General features: G+C 34.9%; 1 protein-coding gene across 9 annotated transcripts in view; it reads left to right on the top strand.

The window, feature by feature from the left end:
• The window catches only part of LOC113108335 (collagen alpha-1(XVIII) chain-like), a 74164-nt gene that overhangs the window by 33019 nt on the left and 25511 nt on the right, over nt 1–15634 (top strand). For 3 of the 9 annotated variants that reach the window (XM_026271368.1, XM_026271373.1, XM_026271367.1), the window contains exon 1: nt 9085–9385. The exons of 3 other annotated variants lie outside the window; for them this stretch is intronic. In XM_026271368.1, coding sequence (XP_026127153.1) covers nt 9205–9385 — 181 coding nt within the window. In that variant the 5' untranslated portion in view covers nt 9085–9204. Of the gene's footprint in view, nt 1–9080; nt 10238–15634 lie in introns of those variants that run through there. 3 more of the 9 variants (XM_026271365.1, XM_026271364.1, XM_026271366.1) reach the window with 3 other exon arrangements.

The raw sequence follows: 15634 nt of genomic DNA, 5'->3' as shown, positions 1-15634 counted from the left end.
TTTACGTGAACTTCTGGCCTGGAGTTCAGTGTTGTATTTCTACTCCTTTATTTCCCATGGTGGAGCTGTAAGGATTTGATTTCAGCAAGTCCATAGATGAGGCTGAAGAGTTAAGGGAATTGTCTAGCTTTCCAAGCAGTTGTTTTCTGGCAGATTTAGTGGAGTGTGCTATAGGATTGGAAGTTTTATAGTGTGCTGGATGGGTGGGGGGTGTATGAAGGGACAGAAAAGTTTTTCTTCAGATCCCCTATCTCCTCGCTGGGCCCCCTTTCTCTGTCACCCCCAAAGATTTACAAGAAAGCAGTCAAAGCTGTGCAGTTTTGGAATATAAAATAACACACAGCACAGCCCAGAGAAGTACCTTGCGTTGAACATTTATGTTGAATGAGTTTAACGGCTGATTAAATCCATTTACTGGTTCTCTTCCAAAGTGTCCCAAAGACCTAACACAGCGATGGAGAGAAATTATATGTATGTATCTATGTATTTATTTATTTGTTTGTTTATTTTACATTCAAGTCAAAAGATTTCACAGAAAAAAATTGCCCTTAATTACCAAAATATATTTTACTTTCTATTTGTATTTTATATATGTATTTTATATATTATAAAATATATTGTAATGCTGCATTATATATATATATATATATATATATATATATATATATATATATATATATATATATATATATATATATATATATATAATTATTTAATATATATTATTTGCAGTTCAGTTTTATTAAATTATTTATAATCTTAATATAATATGTATAATATAAAATTATTTATATTATTATTGTTGTTTATCATTAAAAATGTCCAAGTAATTTCATTATGTGTTATCTATGTCCAGTGTATAGAATTAACTATAGATGCCTTGAGAATCAACACAGTTGAACAGAACTGGTTGACACATACTATGACTCTGTGAGACGTTGATTAGGAGTGACTCTTTGGAGACACTGGAGATCGGATGAAGTCAGGACCACCCTCCTCTCAGGAGATTCCCCTTAACTAAACTCATTACTTTTTTAAATGGTCTTCTGTTCCCCTGGGTAAATTCAGCCCAGTGCGCCCTCCCCGAGGAAGCAGTGTTTAGTATGTAAATGCTCTCCTGTGGCTCGCCTGCTGATTTCTCTACCCACAGAGAGCCGGAGAGCTCCAGACAAAAGCCTGCTGGTGTCATGAAGGCATGCCATGCATTCCATGTCATTGTCACAAAATCTTTGAAGTTTGAGATGGGGTATCCTCCTGTACCCCCCAAATTAATGTTTTTTTATTTAACTTATCCTACCAAAACTGTGTATATGAACATATTCTAGTAAGGGTTCCGCTTATTCTTCCTAATCACTTTCAATTTATTTTTAATTTTGCAACCGAGCCAACAATAGTCAGAGATTTCGGCAGCAAGCCTTCTTCAGTGAACCCATTTTTTTCATGTACATGCACACAAAACAAATTTTGACGTGTTTTAGTTTGCAGTTAATTCAGACTGAGGGTATTTTTTATTGCGCAAGCTGCTTGTAACATCACTGGGGCTTATAGGTTTGTTTTTTCAGGGTGACCTTTCTGTATGGAGACCAAGTGCAGGGTTGACAACGCCTTGTAGCTGTAAAAACACATATGGATCTGCCATATGCTCCTTAGAGAGCTCAGGTCATCATAGATCTTTCAATGTGTGTAGATAATGGGTAGCATGGCCTACTATATCCATTTGCACTTCCTTTGTGTGTTTACCTTAGGGTAGTTCTCCCAAAACTGAAAATACTCTTATCTTTTTCTCACGCTCATATGACCTGATACAGCCATGGTCATCATTTGACAAAAGAGGCGTGATACACAAGTTGTTATTCAGAGTACCAAAACTAATAATAATAGATACATAAGAAATAACGGTAACACTTTATAATAACTGCATGCTATTAATCATTAGTTAAGCATTAGGAAACAGTTCATTAATCATTTATAAAGCATTAATAAACATTTATAAGCAGTTTATAAATACAGATATAAATGCTTTATAACTGATTTAAAAGCATATCTATAATGTGTTTAATAATTGTTTTTTCATACTTAATTTAGAAATGATAAATTGATCATTAATAAAGTATAGCATTATTTACACACCAGTTATTAAGGAGTTGTCAGTGGTTCATAAGATCACTTAGAAATTGTAAGTAAATGATTAATAAATTATTTAAATGTGCAATAAATCTTTTTATTCAGACATATAGTAATAGTTACTTATAGTGTTAATAAATGGGTTATTAACATGTATTTCTACTGTAATTCAGGGTTAATTCAGGTAGTTATAAAACATATGTAGTTGTTAGTTAACTATTTTTGTGAGCTCATCTAAAGTGAGGACTATTTATGCCTTGTAAAGCTTTTACAAATGAGATTTAAAGGCTGTTAATATTTATGTGTTCTGTATCACTGTGTTGTGTTTGTTTCCGTTTTTTGTTTAGAAGATAATTGAGCCTTTAAACATCCTTTATAAATGCTTTACAAGGCATAACTAGTCTTCACTTTAGATGAGCTCACATAAATAGTTAAGTGACCACTACTAAATGCTTTATAACTACGTGAATTTACTACATTTCTTATGGCTCTTATGAATCACTGGCAACTCCTAAATAACTGGTTTGTAAATAATGCTATACTTCATTGATAAATGATAAATTGATCATGAATAAAGTATGAAAATACAATTATTAAACACATCATAGATATGCTTTTAAATCAAGAATAAAGCATTTATATCTGTATTTATAAACTGCTTATTACTGTCTATTAATGCTTTATAAATTATGAATTATCTGTGTACTAATGCTTAATTAATGATTAATGGTGTGCAGTTATTATAAAGCGTTACCGAAATACAATAACAATAAGAAATACAAATATTAAATATTAATAACTTCTATTACATGCCATACATGTTTGGAATGACACAATGAAGAGTTTGCTTTTAATAGTCTTAATCTAATAATATTCAAAAGCATCTAAAGAAGAAATTGTCTAAATTTGGTCTGTTGAATTCCACTGTCTCTCTTTCATAAAGGATTGTGTTGAAATGTCGACAGCTTTTGTGAGCCTAAGTACATATCAGGTTCACTAATTTAGCTATATGGTATAATGTTATATTGGATGCATAGTTCTCTGAAACAGCGGATAGATGGGAGACCTGACAGGTGACGACAGATCGGAGGAAGTGACAATGCATAGAAAAGATCACTGGACATTGTGAGAGGTGATTTGATATTTTCTGGCTTTTCGGCAAGGGTCTGATTACTTGCTCAATTATTCTCGCATTGACTGCTGTGCTATCCTGAAGCTTTTGAGAATGCATTCACATGTCATTTGATTGACACAAAACAAGAAATATTTAGTGTTTATTAAGTGGTTTGAGCATTTGGTGTAGTTTGTTCTTTAAGCTTGTGTTTCTGAAAATATGTAGGTTTTAATGGACATGTAAAGTGGCACAGAAATGATGGGACTAGCAGGTGATGTGACCCTTTTAAATTCTTCTGTAAGTGGTGCAATATGGTGTCCGTTTAGGACTGATGCATCATTTAAGGTTTAAGTGGGTCACATGAGCTCAGTTTGGAAGTTCAAGTCAAGAGTGGAATTGCAGCATGTGATCACTAGGTATTCCCCTTTTAATGAAATTAGATGAATCTAATCTGTATTTTGTCTTTCAATTTAATCTGCTCTAAGCCTGTGTCTTTTTTATATTACATAGAAGGTTTCCTTTATTAAAAACGTTCTGTTGTTCTTTGTTGGTCTCGCATACTAAAATAAGATTATGTTGAGAAGGTTTGCTGTGTAGGTTCTTCTACCTAAAGTGTGTAAACATTATATTCGGCTTTGAGACCTTGGGATTCATTAGGAACAGAATTTTAAACTGACTTAAGTTAAAAAACCTGTAGGAGTGTCTGTGTCAATGCTGTTTGGCTAGTCGAAGTGGGAAAACCCGAAAAACATACTTAATCAAGTTTTGTTGTTCTGTCTGCTCTTGTTTACTGATGCAGTAAACCTGTGTCACATCTGTTTCTGTGTTATTGTGGATCAAGGACACCTTGTTTGCACATCTCATAACTTCTGCTTTTGGCATGTCAGCCTGAGTTAGGCGTTCAGAGTCTCTCTGCATTTAAAAAGAAATCCTGTGGACAGCGGAAACAGGATGAGATGCTGTTATTATCCCTGTGCTCAAGTTAATTACAAGCACTCTGCAAATTCCCTGTCACCTGTAAATGAAGAACGCTTTGCTTAAATTCACAAAATCCTTTCATTTGTCTGGTTTCCAACTCACCTCATTGCTGTTACAACCCTATAAACTGTATTTCTCAAGCTTATGTCATATATATATATATATATATATATATATATATATATATATATATATATATATATATATATATATATATATACACACACACACACACACACACACACAAAGTATATATGTTGTATACCTTTGAACACAGATTTTTCACTATGATATGCATTTCAATATGAGTGACATATATTCTTTACAGTGGTTTTATAAAAAAATACAGTAAAAAAGTAATAATGTAAAATATTGCAATTTAAAATAACTGTTTTCTATCTGAATATATTTTATATGGCAAATCAATTTTCAGCAATCATTACTCCAGTCTTCATGATCCGTCATCATTCTAATATGCTGTTTGGTTATCCAAAAACATTTCTTGTTATTTTCAAAATATTTGTGCAGATTAATATTTTTTCATAAAAACCATGATATATTTATTTATTAGATTTTTTTGTTGAATTATTTGATAAATAAGTTCAAAAGAACATCATTTATTTGAAAAAGAAGTCTTTATAACACTGTAATCCCTTTATTTTTACTTTGCTGGATAAAAGTATTAATTTCTTTAAATAAAATACTGACCCCCAAACTTCTAAATGGTAGTGCACAACATAACATTTTTATCTATTTCAAGTATTGGTTTAATTTGTTAATTTACACATGAGACCATATTGTTTTGATGAAAACCATCCCAAAAATGAGGGATTAATGAAAACATTAATGAATTAATGAAGATATTCTTATTCAAACACACCCAAGGACACTACATGTCCAGGATACATTTCTCATCTGTGAGAGGCAGGGAGTGTCAGGAAAGCTCAGTTTTCTCATAGGAGTTTGCAGAGGAGTGTGACTGAAAGCATACCGGTGTGGGTGTTGTTTTTGGCCACCCATCCTTTCTGGCCGTGCATCTCTCATATCCAGTTCACCTCGAATTTCTCAGAGTAACATGTGTGGTACTGGTGTAGGATTAATACAAGATTTGCCCAAAACAAAGCGCAGATGGTAAACTTTCCAATCATTACAGTCCTTTGGCAGTGGCACCCAAAAATTTCTCAGTCATTAAAAACCAGGTACTCCCCAAAAGAAAAAGCACCTTTTTATTTCTGTACCAGCAAAGAGTAAAAGCTGCTGTATCTTTTACAATTCATGTTAGTGCAGCTTTCATCCACAAAAAAATAAATAAAAAAATGTTTGGCTGATGGCAGAGAACACGTTGGCCCTGAACATGCTCCGAGAAAGTTCATGACTGCGAGGGAGTCACCAAGGACAATTGCAAACTAAGATTCCCAGCCATGTAGGCACTGAATGATGAGGTTTAGCATTAACCCTTATGTAAAGGCTAACAGCAGGACCAGTTACTCGATTGTTAGCTGTTTTGGTGATATATGTGATGTTTTGACTCAAGGTAATAAGAAGCATGTGTTGTCGATGTCATGTTCTCATAGCTGCTCGTGTTTCAGTGTCCTTGTGGGGGAAAAGCTGTGTTTGCAGATCATTAACCTTTACGTCCTGTGTAAAGAGACAAAAAAAAAATGAAGTCATGCTTCCATTAAACCTACAGTACTGTGCAAAAGCCTTGGGCAACTAGTATTTTCACCAACGAAAAATGATTTTAAGTCATTTATTTCTATCTTTTGCTGTAGTGTGTCAGTAGTAAATATCAGTTTACATTTCCAAACATTATTTTTGCCATTAAATGTAATAATACAGTGAGATTTCGGTTTGCACATGGAGTCTGACAGCAGCCAGTGCTCCACACAGAGATCTGATCTCAATAACATGAAGAAACAGAACAAACTGAGACAGGCTCAATCCAGAAGAACTGTGGACATTACTAGTGGCCTAAGTAATGGAGTCCAATCATACTTACTGTATTCATTTCCTACATGTAGGTGATTTTTCTTGTTCTTTTTTAATTGGCTAAACGATTCTAATGAAACATTTTTTGTTGGTTAATATTGATTTCTTTTTTTAATTTCAGCTTTTCTTTTGTCAGTTTTGTTACAACATGGGTCTGCACTAAAACCTAGTTAGTAGGCGAGCTCCTGAAGTGCGAATCAGATGGAAACGTTACTATTCCATGAGGCCATTACAATGAAGAGACACAACTGGTGTTGTACTGTAGGACACATGACTAAGCCAAAAATCTGGGTGTAGTATGTCCAGAATTTATTCATGCTACTTAAATTTATACTATAGGCTATAGAACATACAACTCTCGCAAAGTTATTTATTTAAAATGTTTACCAATGTAGTACATAAACTTGAGATTCCATTTGTAGTCACATTTACCATTATTCTAAATTTTTTGTGAAAAATATCAAGTCATTTCAATGAGAAACGGGAATGAGTGCAATCAGAGTTTTTTCGTGTGTCGATGAAAGATTGCTTACGTGAATTTGCCACAATGACCAACAGAAAGCTGCATGGTTATAATGGACTTTTGTGTAAGCTGTGCTACATGCATTGCTACACTATTGACAATTGATAATGGAAATTTTTGTGTACAAAACTTCACCAAAATTTTAATAATGTAACCTTTAGAAGGTAGTACAATAGACAGCAAGGCAGCTCACAAGGTTTTGGAACAGTGCCATTTCCAGAACTCGTCCAGCAGTGTCCACTTGAAGTCTAAATGCTATGTTCAGTCCATGCTAGTATATTCACTGTGTTCTTGGCTGGGGTTCGAGGACTGTCCACACTTTTGTTGCTCAGCTTGTTAATGTCATTCCCACACTAACTGTGGGCAGCCCCAGTGATTTTGTTGAATTGTTGTGAGGGTTGACTTCTTCATTGTGCCTCAATGGCTTTGGCAGATGTTGTAGGTTTCTGGAATATCTGCATTGCTCATTGTGTCCTTTCATTGTTTAATAGAGAGCTCTAAAGAGTCTTCTTTGAACCAAATGCCTTGCTTCAGCTTTTATCCAGTTTACATCAAAATCCTAAAGAATAACTGTGTGTCTTCTAATCATCTTTAATCCAATGCTCTGTGTGTTCTGTCCACAAGTTCACACAAAGCTCCATTGTATCTTTTGGCTTATAGTGGTAGTCTGGGGTGAGGTGTGAGGTGTGTGTTTTTTAATAACTTGCCTCAACTTTTAACCAAAGTACTGTACACTACTAAAAGAAAAAAAAGTATTTCTTTTTTCTTTTAATTAAAATTCAGATAAAGACATGACCAGTGTTTAATTTCATTTTTACATATTTAATTAGTTGTTGTTTTTATATCTTTTGTTTTTATTTTTGTGTTAATTGTCTCACATTTTGTCAATATTTCTTACTGACATCATATTGTAATCAATTAAAAATTTATCTGACTAAAGTGATATATGCTGTAATTTTAGTTGACTTAAACGACTTATTAAATACAAGATACAGCAAATGATTTTTTTTTTGTCATGTTTCATTTAGAATACTGCATTATGTTAATCTACAGTGGCATATTCATACCTTATATACAATGGAAAAAATAAAATATAATTTGTTTTTACTCTGAAATGATTGTAAATAAACTGCAAGGAACATAAAAATAATGAAATTTGTATTTTCTTGTAAAACTTAATTTATTTAAAACTTAAAACTTAAATTAACTTAAATTAATTTTTTACAGTGTTCCGAGGGAGGCACAACGTCCATTGATGCATGTGAGCATTTTTTGAAAGTTTCTTCTGAAGAAATCAACTTAGTTTGACAATGCTCATAGAGTGTCAGTAGCATTAAGAGAGGGTCTCTGTAACCTGCTCACGTAGGCTTGTCTGAACAAGTGCACAAGCTCTAGATTGCACTTTAACCAGGACACAGTTACAGAGCTGAGGAAGGGGTGGGCTTGGGCAAAACTAATTGCAAGTTAGCCAGGGAGCAAGATTTATATTGACTGGACAGGGCTGGTTTCAGCCCATATACCGGAGGTAAGCAAGTTTTTAGACATCTTGTTCCAGCTTTGAGCTGGAGAGTTGAGTTGGCTACTGTTTAAACTTCAAGGATGTAGTTATGAATTGATTAATGACACCTCTGTACCCAAAATGGGGAATACATTTTGTACCATATCATCAGAAGGATCTCAAGTTGTTCTAACTAGGTTAGCATAGTTTGGGTTTTGTAGGATTGATTAACTAAAAAAAAATACATAATTACAGTGATTGCACAGTAGACTGACTTTCCTCAGACTTTCTGATTATTAATATTTATAAACCTTTTAAATGGATGTGTGTCTGTCTGCTGTTGGTTGTTACTGTTACTGTATTACTGGAGATGTGTCTCTGATGCAGTATTTCATAAACTACATAAACCTGCCTGGCAAGCAATGGCATTTCCTTCAGAAAATGCAACTTTAGTATTATTATTTTTTCCACTGGAATTAACATCAGAGGTTCGGGCTAAAAACAAACCGATTAAAAGCATACATTTCTGCTTTTAAGAGATGTTTTGAGTATTTAAGCTGCTTGTTTCTGTGTAACAGGGGGTCTGTGGAATTTCTCTGCCCCTTTAAAGGCTGTAAAAGTAAGCTGAAGCAACTCTAAATTCCATCAGTGAGGGCATTTAAATATACAAAAGGACTCCTTGCAGGCATTTTTGGTACAAATATCTGTCATCAGTGACACTCTTTCACAAGGACAAAGGGGAGATGGAGCTACGGGGGAGGAAAAGGCCCCAAGCTCGGCCAATGATGAACCAGCCCCCTGCTCTCTTTTAAATATGTTACTCCTCCTCTAAACTTTTCCTGCCTGGCTTGTGGGCTGGTTGTGGTGACTTTACGGTGAGCCAGGGACGAGTCTGTGTGTGTGTGTGTGTGGTGTGGATTACTATTGAGGGCATGTCAGGATTTTGTTTGAATTGCTGAGTGACTAGAAGTGAACGTGATGTCTAAGCTTAGGTTTTGGCTGTGCCTCTTTATTCTGGTGTGCTTGAGGATACGCCACACGCATGGTTGGTTCTGGTTCGATGACTCGAAAGAAAATGCAAAGGGCACACAGACATCGGCTTACCTGACAACCGTAAGGCCCACATCACCACCGAGGACAGAACCGCCCAGAACAACAGGTACAAGTGCTTCCGTAACTGAGGTCCTGAAAGAGGTCAGTTCTGATGGAGGTCATTTTGAGAGGAAATCAGAGTTCAGGTCAGGGTTGGGGGCTAAGTCAGAATCTATAAGTGGGTCATGGTCTGAATTTGCTTCCGGATCCGGATCCGGATCTGGATCTGGACATGAAAGACAGGATGGCTATGTTACGTCAACCAAATTTTTGGGTATTGCTGGTGAAGATGCTAGATTGCATGTGGGAAATTTTAAACTGCAGATGGATGGACTTCAGCACATCAGTGACCCAACAGAGAGTCGATTTGATGAAAGCATCGATGTTTCTCATAAAAATGTTAGCACTTATAATGATCCAAATGGGCGTAATTCTACAGAGCATGATGATTATGGTAACACAACATTGTATTCCACTGAATACTCTGTTTCAGATAGTCTACTAACCATTGAAAGTGAGTTTTTAGGAGCTAGCATGCCAACGACCATCAAATCCCCACGCTGCTTGCCTGTCGATTCTGATTTGCCATTTTGCACCAGAATTGGAGTGGAGAGTTTCACAGTACCAAATTTTCTAAATCAAAGCAGCGTGAAGGAAGTTCGGGTGGTTTTGACCGAATGGGCATGGCTGTTGCGGTCAAACTGCCATTATAGCTTGGAATGGTTTTTCTGCCTGCTCTTGACACCTCGGTGCGGCCCACCTGGACTGCTGCCCCCATTGCCTTGTCGCAGTTTCTGCGAGGTCCTGCGTGACAGTTGCTGGATGCTCCTGGATGAGGGCCGCCTCCCCGTGGAGTGCCACTCTCTGCCTGAAGAGAAGCATGATGGGTATCGGTGCTTGTCAGTTAGTAACCAGAAAGGTAACGGCCGGTTAGAATGCCATCTCTTTTGCTCTTAAAAAAGGAGAGAGATGCATTTTAAACCAGTATCACCTGTCTATCTGTTTGTCATTCACTAGCCCTCACAAGGGGTTTTGTTTGTCCATAAGTGTTGTGTGGTCTTCAACAGTTGTAAGTACACAAATCCTCTGGGGAAATGTGTTTTAATGCATTTACTTTGCACGCTTGTCAAAACTGCATGGACATGTGTAGGATGACTGCATGGCACTACTAAATCAAGTCTTTGCATGTTTATTTAATAAACATATATGAAATAACGTTTGTTTTTCAAAGCACAAGCGACTCTCTATAATTTAAAATTATTATAATTAATTATTTTATAATATATTTTTATATAAGCTTATTTATTAATGAATTAATGAATTAGTTTTTCTTTCTTTCAGTTACCCAGCTTTTTTATTGCATAAAATGATCAAGTAATCAAGAATGGCTGAAAATGTCCTGTAAACTCATTGGTCAGAAGATGTGGGAATCATGACTCTTAACCAATGTGTGAAGCCCTGAATATGTGCAGCACCTATAATAGCATAACCTAATCTGTTGAGTACTTTTAATTTTGCAATGATGTAAATATGGATCTGCTAAAGATCATTTGGTACAAAGTAGCGTAACTTTTTTTAGCAGTTGGAGGAATGGGTGAGAGATATGATTTAGAGAATTAACTTGTTAAATATTGTCAAAAAAAAATCACCATAAAAATACCCACATTCTTCCATAACCTACATTCCAGTGGAGTATCTTGGAACTGGTATTTGTCAAGTACAAGTAAACCTAGAGAAAAACCTCTGCAAATAATGCATGCTGTTTCTTATCAGAGTATGCAGTTGGTCAAATTGTTAACCTGTAAGCTGGGTGTATTACATTCCTCCATGCAAGCATGTATTTTAAGCCAGGGGGAGGTCCCTTTCTGTCTAATTTATTATTAAATAGCAATGCAAGTTAAACAGAATCAGTTCTGGTGTCGTTAGTAGGTACTGTATGTTGAAAATGCCATGAGCTGTTTTGCTTAATTTGGTTTTACTTAATAAAGATGCTCCAGAGTCTTATGTACTTTGTAGTGTTTTTCACATTGAAAGATGAGCTCTTTTTTATTGAATGTAGGGGTGGGAGTCGAACACTTTGATCTCGAGTTGTTTTTGACAACAAATGCCATTCATATGACTTTTCCCCCTCATTCCAGAGTTTGTTCTTCACTGTGGAGGACAGATAAATGTTCATCGTCTCAGTGGCTGGAGGATAGTACCATCTGTCTTCTAATAAGTATGTCTTTGTGCTGAGACGCAGTAAATGCAGCTTTCAGGTTAACATTTTTGGCAGGAGTGACTTTAAACAGAATTGTTAGTCCATATGTTCAGGCTGAATCCATGATTGCAATCCTCTGCCAAGTAAATCCTGAGAGCATACTGTTGGTATGTGTGTGGTTTTGTGATAAACATCTAGAAACACGGTTACAGAATAAACTGTCATGTGAGGAAAATGAACATATATAAATACACAATGAGCAAACAGAGTCATGATGAATAGCTACTGCGGATGGTTTCATATGATAAACAAAAACTTTTTGCCTGTTGTAGACTCTTGCATGAGTTTCCTGTGTTTGCTGGGGCCAAGTGCTCTTTATCTTAAAAGTGTGTCTAAAAAAGGCATTATCTTTCAGACAGCTTGTTGTATTGACAACTCTGAGTGGACATAATGTTTTAGGACACCATCAAAGTCAATCTGAAGGGGCACAGAAAAAATGCAGATAATGAAATTTTCGGACAAAGCTTATAAATATGTATATAGGCTTGCAATTGTAACTGCTTTCCCCATGCATTGTGACTGTATGGGCAACATCAAGTTTATAAATAGTAGAGATATATCCAAGACTATGTATATGGCTATATATAGAAACTGCCTTAAAAAAACCTACCTTAAGAAATATTTACTGTATATATATATATATATATATATATATATATATATATATATATATATATATATATATATATATATATATATATGTATATATATATAATATGTATGTATGTATGTATATGTGTGTGTGTGTGTGTGTGTGTGTGTGTGTGTGTAAACCAACTAGCCCCAGGCTTTCTTGTATGTTAGATTCTGCTTTAGATTTGAAGATGTGTTTGCTTGTACATTATGTTTAAATAATATTTTCATCAACCTCATTTATAGTTCTCTTAAAAAACGGAAACATCTAAATTAAATCAGATCTGGCAGTGTTTAGAGTTATTCAGGACTGACTGAGGGCAGATAAGATCAAACCACAATATTAAGGCAAGAAACCAAGGCTTTCTCAGTGGCTGTAAAGCATCCCTATGGTCGTCTTCAGGGTTTGAGTTATGCTAATTATACAGTTCTCATGTTAGCTACATGTGAGGAATTCGACATTTGTTTCATCGCAGGCTCAAAAGTGAATTCCAGGTGTGCAGCTTGTGTTGGAAAGTGAAATTTGTCAGGGGCAATAGATTGTTAAGTGTGACAGCGTCTAACCATTGTTAGTTTTTGTGAGGTTCATGGGCCATGTGTAAAGGACAAGCTAATATGTAACAGACTGTCTAGTCTTCCTTTAACTACAACTGATTGGTCTTTTTTTTCTTATTCTGTTATTTAATGATATTTGCATTCCTCATCATAATTCCCCTTTGCTGGGAAAGCCTTTGAAACCTTACTTTTAAAAAAACTCCAAAGGGAGCAGCATTTTTTAAGATGATGTATTTGTATTTGTCCGTCACAAAAACAGTCTCAATTAGGATGGCTGTACTGAACTGAAATTAAGTGTTTTGTGAGACATCAATTGATTCACAAAAGAATTTGACTTTTAAGGAACAGAGATGTATTGCTTTGATTTACATTACTGTTCAAAAGTTTAGGGCTGGTAAGATACTGTAGTTTTCTATTTTAATATAGTTTAAATTGCAATTTACTTCTGTGATAAAAAAGCAAAATTTTAAGCAGGTATTACTCTAGTCTTCAGTCACACAATCATTTGGAAATCCTTCTAATATGCTTATTTGGTACTCAGAAAACATTTCTTATTAGTATCAATATTGGTAGCAGTTTTACTGTTTAATATATTTGTGGAAACTACTATCGATTTTATTCAGGATTCTTTCATAAATAGAAAGTTTAAAAGATGCTGTAGCATTTATTTGAAACCAAAATATTTTATAACATACTAAATTAATTTACTGTCACGTTTGTTAAATTTAATGGATCCTTCCTGAATAAAAGTAATAATTTATTTAAAAAAAATAATAAAAAACAACAACATCTCACTGACCCCAAAGTTTTGAGCTGCAGTCTAGCTTTGACCACTGTAACATTATTTTTAAAGCTGCTGTCAGTGCTAAAAAATTATTCTGTAATTAATGTCACTATACTTTTAGCCGGTTACTCCCTCACACATTTCATCTTCTGTATGGTCTCGTCTCATATCCTCCCATGACTGTTCTGAAAGCTTTCTCAAATAGTGTCACAGATCATAATGGGGTTATGTGGTGTCTGGGCTCCAGTGAAGCTTGTAGATAGAAATATTAGATTTGGGGAAAAATGGCTTCATTGGGAAAATGGAAGTGATTGTGTGATTCATGGACCTTTTCCACAACAATGGAGTCTCTTGAGTGCCAATAGACAGTGAGCTCAATTCATTCTGTGATGGATCAACTGAGAGGGCAATTCCTGCAATTGCCAGAAAATAAAACCAGTTACAATGTGGAAGTGTTATATTGAGAATCTTAGCAGAGATGTTCTCTGTGCCTTTATGACGCCTTCAAGGTTAAACGGATTTGCTTGGGTAAACTGGCAGTGTTGATGTCAAACTTGATCATACAGTCTTCCAATCAAAAGTATTGGCTAAAGAAACGGAAGTGTACCTTTGCAGGTTTCCAATTGCATGGAAATGTATTACGGTCCAGTCTTTAATGCTCTCTAGTGTGCAATAAAAGGTACAAATCAACAAATTTGTACACAGGACTGTTTGGTATAATTAGGTCATCTGTGATGTTTAATTGCTGATGTATGACTTGAAATGTACACCCACATAAATTATCATGCTCCATATTCAAGTTTCACAGTGCAAGATTGGTGAATAACGTTGATGATTTGGCCTTTTCTATCAGTATTAAGAAGTGACACTCAGTAAGTGGCTCTTAAAGCTTTAAGATAAACTGATTACAGCTTGCATCTTATTTAACTTTGATTAGAAATTACATTTTGTAGCAGCCACAGATTAAAGTGACAAACTTGTGTAAACTACTCTAACTTCAAGCTAAAATCAGGAAATATGAAAATTAGTGAGTTTTTGTATTCATGATCTTAAAACGGAGTGTTAAAAGTTACCTTCTTCAATTTAATTTCAGTTTGATTCATGTTTTATGGATGTGATGTTTTAAGCATTTTCACAGTTTATAGGCCTTGTCATTTAGTTATGCCCTGTATACTCTCTTGTCAGCGTGTATAATCAGGACCTAAGCATTTCTCATGAGCCCCTAAAGTGATATTTTGATGTGTGACTTAAAATGTGTAAGGGGCCTGAAGTTTAACATTATATTTGTGTTTTCAGTAATAAGGGCTACTAGCCTGTAGCACCTGCAACAGTTTTTGTGTTTGGTTTAATCAGCCTATTTAGTTTGGATCAGTAAACAGGTGCATTAATTAAAGTGTTCAATTTTAAGTCTAACTAGGTGGCCCTTTTTTTCTTCTTCACCAGATTACAATGAACTTGTATAACATTGACGCCTACTGATGTCAAGGTTGGCTTGTTTGGTGAATGTGAATGTTACAGGTCATCAGCAATGTCATGGAAAGAAGTTAATAGACCTCTTTTTATTGTCTTTTACAAGATGAAATCAACTAGAACTGACAGTAATAAATGGTTTTGCCAAAATATTTACTTTCAGTTCTAACATCAAATTATTCATTTATAGCTGCATTGTATTGTGTTTGTTTCCTCTTTAATTTTTTATTCATTTTATATTTTTGTTACATTTATATTTTTTTATTTTAAATATATTATTTGTTTCAGATTTTTGGTATGTTACCAAAACAATCCATGAAAAATAAAATTACAAATTTTCCCTTCTCACTGAATACCGTTTCACTTTGAAATGCATCATGCATCAGTAAATCAGTTGCATCTATTGACTTTGAAATTATGCTGTTGACTCTCTCTTTTTTTTTGGCACTACCTAGTCTTCATCCAGCTTGACCATGTAATGATGGTGCTGTCAAAAATGGAAGCATTTTTCAGTTGCAATAATTTTTAAAGTCTTTATGATAGTCATTAGTGTCAAATGTCTGGTTTGTTGTATTCATGTACAAGATCAGGCACACATGGCCTCAGGGGCTTTG

This window comes from Carassius auratus, chromosome 9 (genome assembly GCF_003368295.1).
Source record: "Carassius auratus strain Wakin chromosome 9, ASM336829v1, whole genome shotgun sequence".
In the NCBI taxonomy this organism is placed as follows: Eukaryota; Metazoa; Chordata; class Actinopteri; order Cypriniformes; family Cyprinidae; genus Carassius; species Carassius auratus.
The sequence above is the reverse complement of the archived record's forward strand: the minus strand, read 5'-3'. Positions and strand labels throughout refer to the sequence as shown.